Source organism: Ostrea edulis, chromosome 7, assembly GCF_947568905.1.
Source record: "Ostrea edulis chromosome 7, xbOstEdul1.1, whole genome shotgun sequence".
NCBI lineage: Eukaryota > Metazoa > Mollusca > Bivalvia > Ostreida > Ostreidae > Ostrea > Ostrea edulis.
Genome location: NC_079170.1, coordinates 54938553 through 54954786, shown reverse-complemented (window position 1 = coordinate 54954786; position 16234 = coordinate 54938553). Strand labels below are relative to the sequence as shown.

The following is a 16234-nucleotide window of genomic DNA, read 5'->3' as shown; positions in this document are numbered from 1 at the left end:
GTGCATGAAAAGTGTCAGTATTCCTTCATCTTAGACAGAATACGAAACTCATCTTGGTCTATGGATAGTACAATGGCTTCTTCTTAAAGATCACCAAACAATAGGGATGGTCTTGTATGACTCTTTCTAGCTGACATTTTAGCACTTATCATGAATATTCTTCAGCTAACTGATAACCAAGGGTTTTCTCTGGTTGGGATATAAAGCTTCTGTCTATATTTGTAATGTCACATCTTGCTTTTTCTGTCTCACTTGCTTTGTACAATATAAGTGAGCCAGAAGTTCAGATGTTTTCTTTCCTAAGGTTTCATGTAAAACATGCAAAATTTCATCTGGTTGTGTTTTCGCTGAAGGAGCTTGATAAAAAAAAACTTATTCATTAGCTGGATCATCTAAATGGTTAACCAGAAAGTTTATCTTCTCTTCATCAGAGGTTGGTGTCTTCAAAACATGGGTGATGTCTTCTATAAAATCATACATAGATTGCTCCCCTTTCCTTCCCCAAAATTTCTTTATCTTACTCTTTTTGAGTGCAAACATTGAACATCATATTTCTTGATGTCCTTGAGCTGCAGCAGTAACGTCTCCATCTGACCCTCGCAGTAACGTCTCCATCTTCGAGTTCCTCCACTATTCTCACTGATGTCTAGATTGGTTGTGTTGTCCATAAGGAAACATCAACGCATGGAATCCATCCCACCAGTGACACCATTTTTAGCCAAGTGATAATGATGGATATTGGTTTCCAATTACAGAAAAAGCAACAGTGATTGAAACAATGGTCAAATGTTAGAAAATTACAAATAATATGCTGTATGATGTTTGCTGCAGCCAATGTGATACATCCATGATAATCAGCCTCAATCCAAACCTTTCCCAGAAAATACAATAAAGTGTTTGAACAACATTAAAATTCTACATAGAATTATATAAACTTTCATGCTTCCTCATATATATCCATCTTGGTGAGGGCACTGAAATCATAAGATGATATTTCTTTGTGACAAGACACGGTACACGTACCTCCTTTTTAAAGGTCATGACTCTTGGGGCCAGGGTGGAGTCGCAATAGAGGGTTTAAAGTTTACATAGTGATGATTGCCTTTATTTAGGTAAGGGTAATACAATTTATCAATTTGATAAACAAACATCTTCATGTAGTGTATATTCCAGTAAGCTGGTGAAGATAAGTATTGTGGCACCTGATCTTCTTTATAAAATAAATATTTAACTCACCTGAGCTGAAAGCTCAAGTGAGCTTTTCTGTCTGTTCATCTGTCTGTCTGTAAACTTTTCACATTTTCAACTTCTCCAGAACCACTGGGTCAATTTCAACCAAACTTGGCAAAAAGCATCCTTGGGTAAAGGGCTTTCAAGTTTGTTCAAATGAAGGACCATGCCTCCTTCAAAGGGGATATAATCTCAAAAATGCAAAAATAGGATGGGTTTATTTAAAAATCTTCTTTTCAAGACCCACTGGGCCGGAAGAGCTGAAATTTACATGAAAGCTTCCTGACATAGTGCAGATTCAAGTTTGTCAAAACCATGACCCCTGGGGGTAGGTTAGGGCCACAATAGGGGATCAAAGTTTTAAATGTAAATATATAGGGAAAATATTTAATAATCTTCTTCTCAAGAACCACTGGGCCAGGAAAGTTTACATTTATACAAAAGCTTCCTGAGATATTGTAGATAGATGCAAGTTTGTAAAAATCATGGTAGTATAAACACATAATGTTTACATGGATTGTATACACTAGTAGATATGTACAAACACATAATGTTTACATGGATTGTATACAATGGTAGATATGTACAAACACATAATGTTTACATGGATTGTGTACACTAGTAGATATGTACAAACACATAATATTTACATGGATTGTGTACACTAGTAGATATGTACAAACACATGATGTTTAACATGGATTGTGTACACTAGTAGATATGTACAAACACATGATGTTTTACATGGATTGTGTACACTAGTAGATATGTACAAACACATGATGTTTTACATGGATTGTGTACACTAGTAGATATGTACAAACACATAATGTTTACATGGATTGTGTACACTAGTAGATATGTACAAACACATAATGTTTACATGGATTGTATACACTAGTAGATATGTACAAACACATAATGTTTACATGGATTGTGTACACTAGTAGATATGTACAAACACATAATGTTTTACATGGATTGTGTACACTAGTAGATATGTACAAACACATAATGTTTACATGGATTGTGTACACTAGTAGATATGTACAAACACAATGTTTTACATGGATTGTGTACACTAGTAGATATGTACAAACACATAATGTTTTACATGGATTGTGTACACTAGTAGATATGTACAAACACATAATGTTTTACATGGATTGTGTACACTAGTAGATATGTACAAACACATAATGTTTTACATGGATTGTGTACACTAGTAGATATTGTATTGTTTATGCTATATAGGATTACCTTGGGAAAGCTGCAGATAGCCTCGAGAAGATTGAAAGGTACATTTTATTTTATGGAGTTAAAGTGGTCTTCATACTATGTATCATTGTATAGCAGTATGATTAAGTAAAACTTGTGTAATTATGTTTTATTAGTGTGCTGACGTGGCGATACCGGCCAGCAGCCCAGCGGCTCTTCCTTGCTCTCTGTGGCTTTTTTGTCATATCTGTGGTTGTGAACTTTGACCTGCTGCTCTGTGTTATAGGTGAGGTGCTTTTATGAGTAATTTTACTGAATTTGATAATTTACATAGTTGGAGAATTGTTAAGTTGTTGTGCAGGGAAGATCTACTCTTCTATACACTTAAGTACAGGATGTGTTGAAAATGCAAATATTTTCGCTTTAGTCTTGATATTTATTTATTCATGTATTCCTTGATAATGATAATATCTATTGATATCCAAAGGGCTGATGCTCCAGATCCAATCTGAGGACAACAGCACCCCTGGTGCCTTAGTGGCAGGCAAAAATTGACCAATTTTCAAAAGTCTTCTCTACAACTGCAGATGTGTATGAAAAACTGAATGCATAGTCATGTAGAGCAGAAAGGCTTCTACCAAAGATGTAAATTTCAAGATCCCTAGGGTAGAGGTTCTGACCTTAGGTTTGGGCCAGACTTGGCATTCAGTGTGTAAAACATTTAAATAACATCTTAATAATAATATGCTATTGATACTAAAAACTGAATGGATGTTTAGAAGGAACATGTAACCCTTTACCAAACTTGTAAATTTCATGATCCCAGGAGTATGGATTTTGATACCAAGGTGGGGCCGAAACGGTCATAGTGATTAAATGTCTTTGATTTGAAAGACATCATAAATTTTGCTAATACTGTATAAAAACTAAGGAAAAGCAGAAAGGGATGTACCAAAATTGTGAATTTTGCAACCCTAGGGTTCTGACTCTAGGAAAGGTCTAAAATAGTCATATTGTGTTGATATAACACATATTACCGTATAGGTGTTTTTTTCTGGTGGTCTAAAATTTGATAATTTGATGGCTCAAAGGTATGCTAATAATTTTATCAGAATAAATTTTGGCAGACAAGGAAGAGTCACCTCTCTTGCAAATACTGAAGTTGCAATTGGGTGTATATCTGACAAGTGAACTTTTATTGGAAGCTATTTAACAGCTAAAATAAGCCAAATTTATCACCCTGCAGAAAAAACCCATTATACGGTATAATGTAAAGTCTCTAATCATCAGTATGGGCATCATTGGGGCATTTGTGTTTCAAGAATACATCTTGTTTGATACTGAACAATTGGCTTAGATATGCAGAACAGGAAATGTTTTATAGATTTTGCAGCCCTTGGGGGTAGTGATACTTTTAGCTAATACCCAGGTGACTGATAAGGTCTGTGGAACCTCTTGTTTGAATATTCTTGTTGTTATTGTAGGTATTAATATGGGAATAAAACTATTTTTAATCAACCATGTGTACTACAAATTCCCAAGAATCAAGCAGAAGTATGACTCGATGTCTAGACTCTGGACAATGCTTCCAACGAGACAGTCATGGGAGAAGTCACACATTCAGTCACATATTGACAAGGTAAGTCCAGTCCCCAGTAATGTAATATCCTTTGTAATTCTGTAAAGTGCTACGAACCACAAAATTTATAGTCTATACTAAAGCAAAATGCTAGAGAGTTCCATTCTATGATTATGTCTCCCTCTTCGAGGTGGAGACATATTGTTTTTGTACTTTCTGTCTGTCTGTCTGTCCATCTGTCACAAAATCTTGAGAACTCTTCTCCTCCTGTATGGCTTATTGGATAGACTTGGAACTTCATACGTGCTTCATTGCCATTTGTAGATGTCAGTATTGTCAGAAAGTAACGGTCCAATAATTTTCCTGAATGTTATATTGGATATAAGATGTAAGATAGCTTGTGAACACTTCTCTCCCTATATAGCTTATTCGATAGACTTGATACTTTGTACAATACTTCATTGCCATATTTAGATGTGCATATTTACCTCTTACAATTTGGAGGGTGTAAAATAGCTTATAAACACTTCTCCTCCTATATGGCTTATCGGATAGCCTTGAAATTTTGTACAATACTTCATTATCATGTAATGTTTGTTTACATTGTTCTGACCTAAGGATCTGATACCCCCCCCCCCCCCCCCCCCCCCCCCCCCCCCCGGTATTTTTCTACAATTTAAAGTGGATCAGAGAGGAGTGTATTATATCTTTTTCATGTACAAGGGTATATTCAATTTCGTACTGGTACTTCCATGGGCAATTATATCGCTTGGGTATGAATTTACTATAATAGTAAATTCGAACCTAAGAGATATTATTATACCTCAGTATGAGAATTCTATGCAACGCGTAATCTGATTGGTCTAGACGGTCACATGTCAGGGATAACAAAACTTCATATCTCCCTCTCAAACATCATATCTCCCTATCATATTTACCGCTTGGGCAGCCTCGTGCATTTTCCATAAATTTAACGTCTAAGACGACGAAATGTATTGTGACGTCACAATAAGTCCGAGTCATTCTACTTCCATAATTCGTAAGGCACAAAATATGCGGGTCTCTGATACACAGTTAAATCGCCTGGTTTGGGTTGATACAAAACAAGCAAGCAAATCAGCATTCAAGGAGAATGGAAATACAAAAACTGGTTATCATATATCACTGTATTTCGTTGTTTGTACCTTATTATTCGTTGAGGCGTGGTGTTACCATTAGGGCAATCTCAGCTACATACATGTACAATGTATAGATGAGCGGACTCCAATCTCAAATGCAATTTTGTGGTCTTGCTTTGTTTCGGTATAATAAACAATTTATTGCATGATAGTGAGGGAGATATGAAGATTTATTCACCCAAGAAAAATCATATTCCCCGAGGGCAACACCCTCGGGGAATATGATTTTTCTTGGGTGAATAAATCTTCATATCTCCCTCACTATCATGCAATAAATGTATATAATTGCCTGTGGATACTTCAGCATAACAATCATTATTTTTGTATCATATACAACAGTGACATTGGTCACATCGATGTTGAATTTTTTCTCCATCTTTTTCATCAATGCACAAAGTGCAGTTCACAATGTACAGTATATGTTTCTGCTCATATAATGCTTTCTCCTCCATACCATACGGTGCATTAAGGGGAGGGGCCGGGGTGTAATTTGGAGCACTTTCAATTTGAGGAGCTGGGGGACAATGAAAACAAATTATATTTCATAAACAGGTTACTTATTTACATTCTCAAACACTGTTCTAAAAATACAACGTCATGAAACTTCTAGTGACTTAAAAATAGGTCACATATGTTAATAAACAATATAGAGCACATATGTAGGTTGCACCACTCTATTAATTTTGCCTATATGTTCTTACCAAAATTACTCACCTTTGACCTGACCCAGTTTCCTTAAAGGCTTTATGTGTATGATAGATCCTTTGCAACAGATGATTGAAGAACACTTAACTTCAGACTTCATACTAATGGCGTTTTCCAGAATTCTTGGATTCAATGGTTTTACAACCTTTTGGGAACAATTTGGTTCCCAGTTCTGACAAAAGAAATGAACTCAGTCAATATCCATGTGTTCTGTTTGATTTTTGTGCTAAATAACTTAAGGAATTTGCTGTCATGATAGATATGTAATATTAATGATGCATTCTCCAGTATGTGTTGCCTGATGTGAATAAGTGTGCAGAGGAAGACACAACTGAATCAGGACTGGAAAATATAGAAAATTCAACAGAGATAGATCCATCAGATGAAAATAAAGCTTTCTTTCAACTCTTCTGTTTACCTGCCTCGGAAATACTTTTATCGGGTTTGATCATTGATTTAGCATATAATGTATTCCTACAGAAGCCAGTAGGTCCAGGGTAGAAGAGTGCAGAGGAAGAGAATTCATATCAGATTAACTGGCGGCTACCTCTTCATTTATGTGTTGGCCCCATTTTATTTAACTGCAACTACCACTTACCGTATAAGCAGAATTTTAAGCGAGGATTTAATTTTGGTATTAATTGCGACAGTGTTGAGATTACTAAAATTGAATATCACTAACAATTTATTCTATATCGGAGGTAATTATAGCTATCTTTCTTGGAATTATAATGTTGCTAAAATTAGCTCTTGCTAAATATATATACCCATAATTTATGGAAAAATTGCTTAATTTGTGTCCACTTATTTGTGACCACTTATACAAAGCTGCCACTTATTTAATTGGCATGCAGTCACCACTTAATATCTGGTGACTGCCACTTGAGTTATGTGGTGGCTGCCAATTAATTTAACTGGCATTATCTGATTGAACAATTTCTGTCTTTGAGATTTACTAGTATATTCACTGTTTAATTTCCAAAGTGCATCCCTAAAAATGTTGAGCTTTAATGTGCACATAAATTTGACATAACTTCTAAGAAGATCTCTAAAGAAATTAGTGTCAAAAGACATAGGACAAGGTTGCAGATTCCTATATTGTCTGAATAGTTTTCAGATGATGTCTTTTGTTCTGTTCTAGCTTTTGCAATGAAACATTTAGATGACTCTCGATGACATAAAAAAGATTTTTAGACCAGATAGTCAAGTCACAAATTCTTATGATGTATATAAGTAACGATTTCCAGAATATGGCTCTAGCATTTTTTTAATTTATGCAATGAAACTTTACATGGTGATTCCCAGGTAACTGGTGGCCACCAAATAAATTAAGTGGCAGCCACCACATGAATTACATATAATTAATATTAATTCTCTACCCTGACACTCAATGGCTTCCTTATATTCTTCACAGAGTTGTGGAGAATAAATTTTAGCTCAGCTAGCTTTAGTAAGAAATTGAAATGTTAATGATTAAAAAAATGTTTTCAGTGCCTATTATAGAATTATGCAATCTACAGGGTAGCAGGGGATGGGGGAAGACGTTGTACAATGCCTATTATAGAATTATACAATCTACAGGGTGGCGAGGGGGAAGATGATGTGCAATGCCTATTATAGAATTATACAATCTGCAGGGTGGTGAGGGGGAAGATGATGTACAATGCCTATTATAGAATTATGCGTACTACAGGGTGGCGAGGGGGAAGATGATGTACAATGCCTATTATAGAATTATGCGTACTACAGGGTGGTGAGGGGGAAGATGATGTACAATGCCTATTATAGAATTATACAATCTGCAGGGTGGCGAGGGGGAAGAAGGTGTACATTGGTGGACAGAAGAAAAAGAGGAATGGGTGCTTTTAAGAATGGCAAGCTGTATTTGACTAAAAGGTATCCACCTTAGGTGTTAATACATTCTCAAAATCAGAAAGAAATTAAGGTCATGTAAAATATACACGATCACAAACTTGCTATTTTACTGGTTACTTTACCCCATTTTTGTTACTGTCAGTTATAGCTGATAACTTGCTTTTAGTCCTCTTGTCGCTGATAAATAGTAAACTATAAAATCTCTCTATCTGTTCAGACTGAGATATGCATGAGAGTGAAATTGTGGGTTTCAATGCATTGTGCTTTTTTACTTACAGTTTCATTTGTTTTGAAAGAAAATGCATTCCATCAAAAGAGAACCTCCTCATTCCACTGGTTGACATAGTGACTGTCACCAAGGTAAACAACAATAAACAACAATATGCAAGATACACCAAGTAGTAGTTGTCTCGATTTAAAGAAAGGAAAACTTTACATTTTTACTGAATTATGATGCTATTACTGAGGTGATGTGGATTTTCTAGACAGCTGTGAAATTCTATATGATGAATTCTGAATCCTTATAACTCAAATAAGACCTTGTTGATATGTTAGAAGCCAAGGTAAGAATATTGTAGAAATTTCCAAATGATATCTTTAGTTTTTTTTAGTTTTTGCAAAGGAATTCAATACAATGTCTTTTTATGGATATATATATCTATACCTAATATATATATGACATCATGATAGAAAAATCCACTGCTATTGATCTTGAGTTGAATGTCAAGGTCACCAATTCATACTTTATTGTCTTATTTGCGAGTTATATTTGCAATAAAACTTAAGATAATGATCGACTTTAATACTATAACTTAATGCTATTGATACTAAATTGAAACTAAATAGATAATTAGAAGGTGTAGGTAGTTCTTGACCAAAATTGTAAATTTCATGATCCTAAGGGTTTGGTTTCAGGCTGGAGCTGAAATTATTACAGAGATCATTGTCTTTATAATTTGATCAATCTAATTAAAATTACATCCTTTGATCCGCTCATATACTATTGCTACCTTTGTGTAGCGATAGTAGATGAGCGGATCATAGGATCTGATTTTACTTAAATTGCAATTTGATAGACTTCTTTAACTTTGCCGATACAGTATAAAAAATTAACTGCATATGTAGGAAAAGCAGAAAAGGATGTACCAAAATTGTGAATTTTGCAACCTCAGGGTTTGCCTCTAGGATGGGTCCAAAGTAGTCATATTGTGTTCCATGTTACATATATTATGTAAAGCCTTTCTTCAGTATAGGCACTTTTGAGGGCATTTTTAAAGTTTTAAGAACACATCTAGTTTATACTATTGCTGAATATTAGAATTTAGCTTAGATATGCAGAACAGGATTTCATAGCCCTTAATTGGCACTATAGTCAAGTGAAACTTTTAACCAATACTCAGGTGACCGATAAAGCCTGTGGGCCTCTTGTTTTTGTAAATAAAGTATATGTTTTGAGTGACCTTGATCTTTACAAATGACCTTAAGTAACCTTTTTCCAAAAGTCATTTGCACAGTGATCAATAACTGCAGAATAAACCTTTGCCTGGAATCCATTTGCCTGTTACTTCTTTGTTGATATATGATCAACACCCGTTCAAAAGCTGTTGAAGTAAGGAACTTGTATGTTCTAATCAACCTTGATCTTTCCAAATGACCTTGAGATACCTTGGTCCAAAAGTCCTTATCTCAAGGATCAAATATGATCAATTTCTGATGAAAAGTTTAGGAAATATGAACTCGGATGGACATACATTATAGCAATTACTAGTGAATGCTCTGACAAAATTTTTTGGGGAGCATAATAATGAAGATATCATAAATCATTTGAAGATCTTAATTTCATCCATTAGATGCACACAATAATTCAATGTCATAATGTTTCTGTTTTTATCATTTAAACAAAATCTCCTTGCAAAACCCTCTGACCAATTAAGATCTTAAATTATTGAAAATAATGAACCAAAATGGTTAAAATTGAACACAAATATAATGAAAGGATTTCTTAAAAATCCAAATGCATAAAAGGAAATAAAATCAGAGAAGTGCACATATGTTGAATAGTATTCAAAAATGGTCATCTCTAAAGCTTATAGAAAGTACAAGAAGTGGTCATCTCAAAAGCTTATAGAAAGTACAAGAAGTGGTCATCTCAAAAGCTTATAGAAAGTACAAGAAGTGGTCATCTCAAAAGCTTATAGAAAGTCCAAAAAGTGGTCATCTCAAAAGCTTATAGAAAGTCCAAGAAGTGGTCATCTCAAAAGCTTATAGAAAGTACAAGAAGTGGTCATCTCCAAAGCTTATAGAAAGTCCAAGAAGTGGTCATCTCTAAAGCTTATAGAAAGTCCAAGAAGTGGTCATCTCTAAAGCTTATAGAAAGTCCAAGAAGTGGTCATCTCAAAAGCTTATAGAAAGTCCAAGAAGTGGTCATCTCTAAAGCTTATAGAAAGTCCAAGAAGTGGTCATCTCAAAAGCTTATAGAAAGTCCAAGAAGTTGTCATCTCAAAAGCTTATAGAAAGTACCAAAAGACTTATGAAGGTGATCAGAGGGGAAAGTCACATATTTTGGAGAAATCGGTTCTATATTTATTTTTTCTTTGGGTGGGGGTGGGATGGGCTATGAGCATAAGATCTATACACATTATCCACACTTAAGTGCTTTTGAGGGGTCATTCTTAAATTTCCTGGAAAGTGACACCAATGAAATATTTTAATTCAAGAGTATATTAACATATCGATGATTATTTTTTTTCAGTCCAAACCATTTCATTTTATGCCGGGATCAGGTATGGCAATAGAAGTGACTGTGAAAGAAAGGGTAAGCATAGACAATTTATATCAGGATCTTGTACAAATTGAAATGTTTAATGTTTATTTATTATTTCAAAATACATGTGCTACAACATAAGTACGTATCTTTACCAGAAACATTCTTCACAATATTCTAATGTATTGTGTAAATTTATTCAGAGTTTTGTATTTGGCGGGCTGCTTAACCGAGACGATGCATACGACAGCATTCAAGAACACGGTGTAAACAAAGGATTGCCATGGGCAACTGGAATACCATTGGATGAATCATCACCATGCCCAAATATTGTACGATTAACAGAAAATAAACAGAATTTCAGTTTTCCAGTTGAATATGGTGATTCCGAATAAGAAGCCTTGAATATTCCTCACCTTTTTACAATGTTGATAGAAAAAGGTTGTTTAACTTGAAGATTCGTTTCTTATGAGTTCACAGAACTTCTAGGATATTGTTTCCAGTATGTGCCATATATATATTTTTTGTTTTAAAAATATTTCCATTTTAGGTTGCTGATAGATTAGGGTCTGAATTACGACGCCTTCTCCCATACTAGTTAGTTACTGTCAAGAACCGTACCTGTATGTGTGATAAATTCATTATTTCATTTTCCATGTTTTGATTTGTGTTTATCAGGGCAATCCAGCCTTGCTCACTGCTGTTTTTAATCCAGCCTTGCCCACTGCTGTTTTTAATCCAGCCTGGCTCACTGCTGTTTTTAATCCAGCCTGGCTCACTGCTGTTTTTAATCCAGCCTTGTTCACTGCTGTTTTTATATTTTACCTGAGGAAGGATGCGTGATGAAACTTTTTTGTAACATGATCTTTTGTGGCATGTTGCACATCAGTTTACATTGTAGTGTATTTGCTTTAGTGCCTGCTGTTACAACTTCAGCTTAGTGTTAGATAGGTTGCTTCGTGTCATCTTCAGGAGTGCTACCTCAGGATTGATTTAACTTTGTGTTTATATGACTGTAGATAACCTGTTAGTTGTGTTACATCTTATGTACACTGTATCTAGTTCTCTGTCCATAGTTTGTATTTGTTTTATTATATTGGTGTTTTGTATAGTATGAAAGTATGGATTACATACTTCTTTACTTTTCCCAAGATATAACTGTTTACATTTATACATACTTCTCCAGTTTGGGCATAGGAGGTTAACCATGATCACTCTTTGTGAGATAATGTAATCTTTATATGAAATTTAACTTAAAATCACGGTTTTGCCCAAACTGATTTTCTGTCATTTATATGCCTAATCAGAAGGAGGAAATTAATTTGCTGTTAAAGTTTATTTCAATTATAATTATTAATTTACATGTGTTATTAACATTTATCTGTGTTACATTAGTGCGTTGTCATAAATTGACCTTGATGTCTACATGCTTTTATGTTGTAATCCGGGGGGGGGGGGGGGGGGGGGGTCACAATATCCCTCCCCAATGCTTAGTAATATGTATGTGATATATATAATTAAGAGCATTAAATTATTGTTTTTCGATTGTACTGTTAAATACCTAGAACCACGGGGCTGACCCTCCGTTTTTTGACAACGTTCAATTTCTATTATTTTCAAATGCAAACTAAATTATTTTCACATGTGAAATAAGATTAATTGGTGGATTGGCCCCCACCCCACTCTTTTGGTGGTAGTAATGAATGGTAAAAATGTAATAATGAATTAACTGATCAATTGAAGGATGAACGGAACCCCCTCCCTCCAATTTAAGAGTACGAAGTTTGAGCGAAAGAGACATATTAGGTTCCTTTTCTGCTTGTCAACAATTGTAGAAGACCATTTTCCCTCCGACTGTCCCTATACACTTTGAAAAACGATGCTGCGTGTTTGCGTACTATTCTAAATCTTTCCAAAATAATCACTCAGCGATACGAATTACATTGTTTTTGCAATTGGCAGCCGCCATATATAAATTAAGTGGCGGTCGCCAGATAAAATAACTGGCGGTCGCCACTTAATTTATATGGCGGCCGCTATTTAATAAGTGGCGGCCGCCAGTTAAATAAATATTAATTCTATACCCTGGCACCTATCGGCTTCCGTAGTTTTAATATTGTGTGTATGCATATTACATGGTTGTGGTGACATTTTTTTGTGTATTCAGGGCCGTAAATTAACCTTCAATTTGGAGGAGGCAGGAAATTAGGCGGGGGCCTGGGCGCCCAGGCCCCCAGACGCTGAGCACATTTTGTGCACACTGAACACGTTTCGTGCAAAATCCTTGATTCTAGGGCCTTCTAAGATGTTACTTGACTAACTCATTCTAAAAGAAAGATTTGGAATGCTTTTTAAGGGAGGTATCATGTTCTTAGTTATTGGAAACAACATAAATTCTAATGAACTTTAAATTTTAATTTTTTTTGGCTCAAAAGTTGGAGGAGGCAGCTGCCTCCTCCGCCTCCATGTAATTTACGGCCCTGGTATTTCGAGAGTAACTGTTTCTTTGACTTTCAGCTTGGGTTACCTTGATTTGATTGTTTTGTTGTTTTTATAATAGGATGATCTGAACCATCGTCGGAAACCCACGGTCGGTCGCTGTACGATTAGGTAATCGTCTAGAGCGGCCGACCGTGGGTTTCCGACGATGGATCTGAACATAATCCTTATGTTGTGGAAACCTCTGTTTGCTTATTTCGAAAAAAAAATAAATAAAAAAATAAAACTCGTACTCAATGTGCAATGATCATCAATGAAATGTAAAACAATTTCACTAGACTAATGATGTGGGATTTTGTTTGGTTTTTTGTTTTTTTTTACGTATAAAACTAAATAAAATATGAAAAAATTATACCACTTAAAATTTTAATTAATAAATATTGTTATATGCATATAGACTTTTTTCCCAGGACTTTTTTCTCCGTGACTTTTTTTCGGTGACTCCTTTCATACATTCTGCAATGTGTTACTTTCATTATGAGTTCTAAGAAGTTTTTTTTAAATTGATACTTTCGATTTCAATATCGTTTAAACCAATCGTTTCATAACCATTCTTTTGACCAATCAAATTGCTGTACCTTCGCACTTTAACCCAAGCTATTCCCCTACCGTGGCAGTTAGGGAAAAATTTCCAGAGGCATAACGCATGACAATTTGATTATAGAAAATAAGTTTGTCATATATATATATTATGACAATTATTTTTCTTTTCAATATATGTGTGTGTGTGTGTGTGTGTGTGTATTAAATGAGGAATGAGAGGAAGTATGGTGATTTATTTAGTGTAGAGTAGTTTGTTAACCATGATTGTCAACAGAGGTTAACCATGATCACCCTCTGTGCGATAACGTAATCTTTATATGACAATCAAATTAAAATCATGGTTTTGCCTAAACTGGTTTTCTGTCTTTTATATGCCTAATCAAAAAGAGGAAATTGTTATTTAGTGTCACAAAACATACTCCCAGTATATCAAATCAGACAAAGACATTTGTAGGTAAGTTCCCGTTGATATTTGGAAAAGAAAAAACCCCACCATAGAATGTACAATACATTTAGGTTTTCTAATTTTTATGTTCATGAAAGAAAAAGATTGAATTCAGAATTAACATTATATGTCCGTTTTACATGTAATGCATCTCAGTAGTTCGGATATAATCTACTAGTACTTCATGTAACGTAAATGTCTTACTAAATTATATCTTTTCATATCAGTACCGTTTGTTACATTTTACCAAACGTATATGTAATATAGCCAGCCAGATGTGTTTATAGCTGAAAGCTGAAGTGAGCTTTTCAGATCGCCTTTTGTCTGCCTGTCTGTAAACTTCACACATTTTCATCTTCTTCTCCAGAACCACTTGCCCAGTTTCAATCAAATTTGGTACAAATCATCTGGTGAAGATGATTCAAGTTTGTTCAAATGAAGGGCCATGTCACGAAAATGCAAAAATAGGGTGGGGTTATTTGACTATCTTCTCAAGAACCACTGGACCAGAAAATTACATGAATGATTCCTGACATAGTACATATTCAAGTTTATTAAAATCATGGTCCCCAGGGTATGGTAGGGCCACAATAGGGGATCAAAGTTTATCTCATTCTCTGACCAATGGTCGTAGGGGAGACATGGTGGAAAACCTGTAGGCCACGGAGCGCCAACCAGATCTGTCTTATGCCAATCTCATCAGGATGGTGCTCCATTCAGCTCTTTGCCAGTCGTTCACGTCTGCGGCCACCTTCCAAAACTATTGGGTAAGCTGTTGTGATGAGTGATGTGTTCAAACCATGCCAGCTTCCTTCTTTTCATAAGAGCTAGGAAGGGGTTCTTGCGGACCTGCCCGTAGATTTATTTGGGCACGAACGAATTCGTTGGTCTTGTGGTCTCTCCAGGAGATCCTTAGCAGTCGTCTGAAGCACTTGGTCCCAAACGCTAGGACTCTTCTGGTCGTCTCAGCTGTCATGGTCAAGCTCTCACAGCCGTAGAGAAGGATGACCAAGAATAGGGCTTTGTACAGTGTAAGTTTTGTTGGAAAGGTGATGGATGTCTTTACTTCTTCAGATCTTGTCGAGTTTTGCCATGCTGGATGTTGCGATGGCGAGCTTAGTCTTAATTTCGGTGGTAGAGTGGCCGTCCTTTGTGAGTGCCACTGGCGTCAAGGTATTTGAAAGCGTCTACCTCCACGCTGCTGACCGTGCATGGTGATTTTTGCAGGTGTTATTTGTGCTGTTGATCATGACCTCTCTCTTTCCACTGCTGACCTTCATGCCAGTCTGTTGGTGAGGTCTTTCAGTTCACTATTACTGCCCCCCCATTAGGTTGATATTGTCGGTGAAACGTAGGTTGTTGATCGTTGGCCCAACGATGGTGAACTTAAAGTCGTGTAGTGTCTCTCATGATGTTTTCCAGGAAGAGATTGAACAGGGCTGGAGAGAGTATTCATCCTTGACGGACTCCGATCGTTGTCTTAAAATACTCTCCGATGTTACTGTTGAGGACTGCGCTGCTGGTAGCGAATAAAAAGAAAATGTTCTAAAACTTTCTTCTCAAAAACCACTAAACCAGAAAAGTTCAAATTCACATGAAAGCTTTCTGACATAGTGCAGATTCCTGTTTGTTAAAATCATGTGCCCCCCCCCCCCCCCCCCTCCGAGAGTAGGGTGGGGTCACAATAGGGGATCAAAGTATTATATGCTTATATAAATAGGAATTTAAAAAATTCTCTTGAACTATGTAAGTTAGGGCTTTCATATTTTGTATATATATACATTCTTTACGGAAAGACCTTTCATGTGATGCAATGGTGTGAGATCTTGTGACCTTGACCAGGAAGTTTGACCTACTTTTTATAAAAGCTTGACCTTTACAATATGTCCTGAACTCTTTAAGGTAGATCTTTCATATCTTGAATATATATTTCTTATGACAAGGTCTTTCATTTCATATCATGACCTTGGAGTTTGACTTAATTTTGAGAAATCATAATCTATTAAATATATTCAGAACTATTTTAGGTAGTGCTATCATATTTTGTTTATAGATTCTTTATGGCAAATGCTTGTGACACAATGGTGTTTGGTTTTTTGACCTTGGTGTTTGACCTACTTTTAAAAATACCATAGACACATGCGTCACCCGTGTCATGATATTTGATTTCAAAGAAAACCGGAAAAGTATTGCACTGA

At 35.6% G+C, this 16234-nt stretch overlaps 1 protein-coding gene and 1 long non-coding RNA gene across 3 annotated transcripts in view; one reads left to right on the top strand and one right to left on the bottom strand.

Moving 5' to 3' along the window:
• The window catches only part of LOC130048260 (uncharacterized), a 30089-nt gene extending 23900 nt beyond the window's left edge, over window positions 1–6189 (bottom strand). Inside the window, exon 1 of the long non-coding RNA XR_008797105.1 lies at window positions 5920–6189. This is a non-coding gene — a long non-coding RNA (uncharacterized LOC130048260). The remainder of the gene's footprint in view (window positions 1–5919) is intronic.
• The window catches only part of LOC125655626 (GRAM domain-containing protein 4-like), a 38517-nt gene extending 24574 nt beyond the window's left edge, over window positions 1–13943 (top strand). For both annotated transcript variants that reach the window (XM_056144769.1, XM_056144770.1), the window contains 8 exons: window positions 2485–2528; window positions 2625–2734; window positions 3933–4087; window positions 6199–6352; window positions 7716–7806; window positions 8064–8145; window positions 10538–10600; window positions 10753–13943. In XM_056144769.1, the coding sequence (XP_056000744.1) occupies window positions 2485–2528; window positions 2625–2734; window positions 3933–4087; window positions 6199–6352; window positions 7716–7806; window positions 8064–8145; window positions 10538–10600; window positions 10753–10944 (891 nt within the window). In that variant the 3' untranslated portion in view covers window positions 10945–13943. The remainder of the gene's footprint in view (window positions 1–2484; window positions 2529–2624; window positions 2735–3932; window positions 4088–6198; window positions 6353–7715; window positions 7807–8063; window positions 8146–10537; window positions 10601–10752) is intronic.
• Window positions 13944–16234: the final 2291 nt, after the last annotated feature.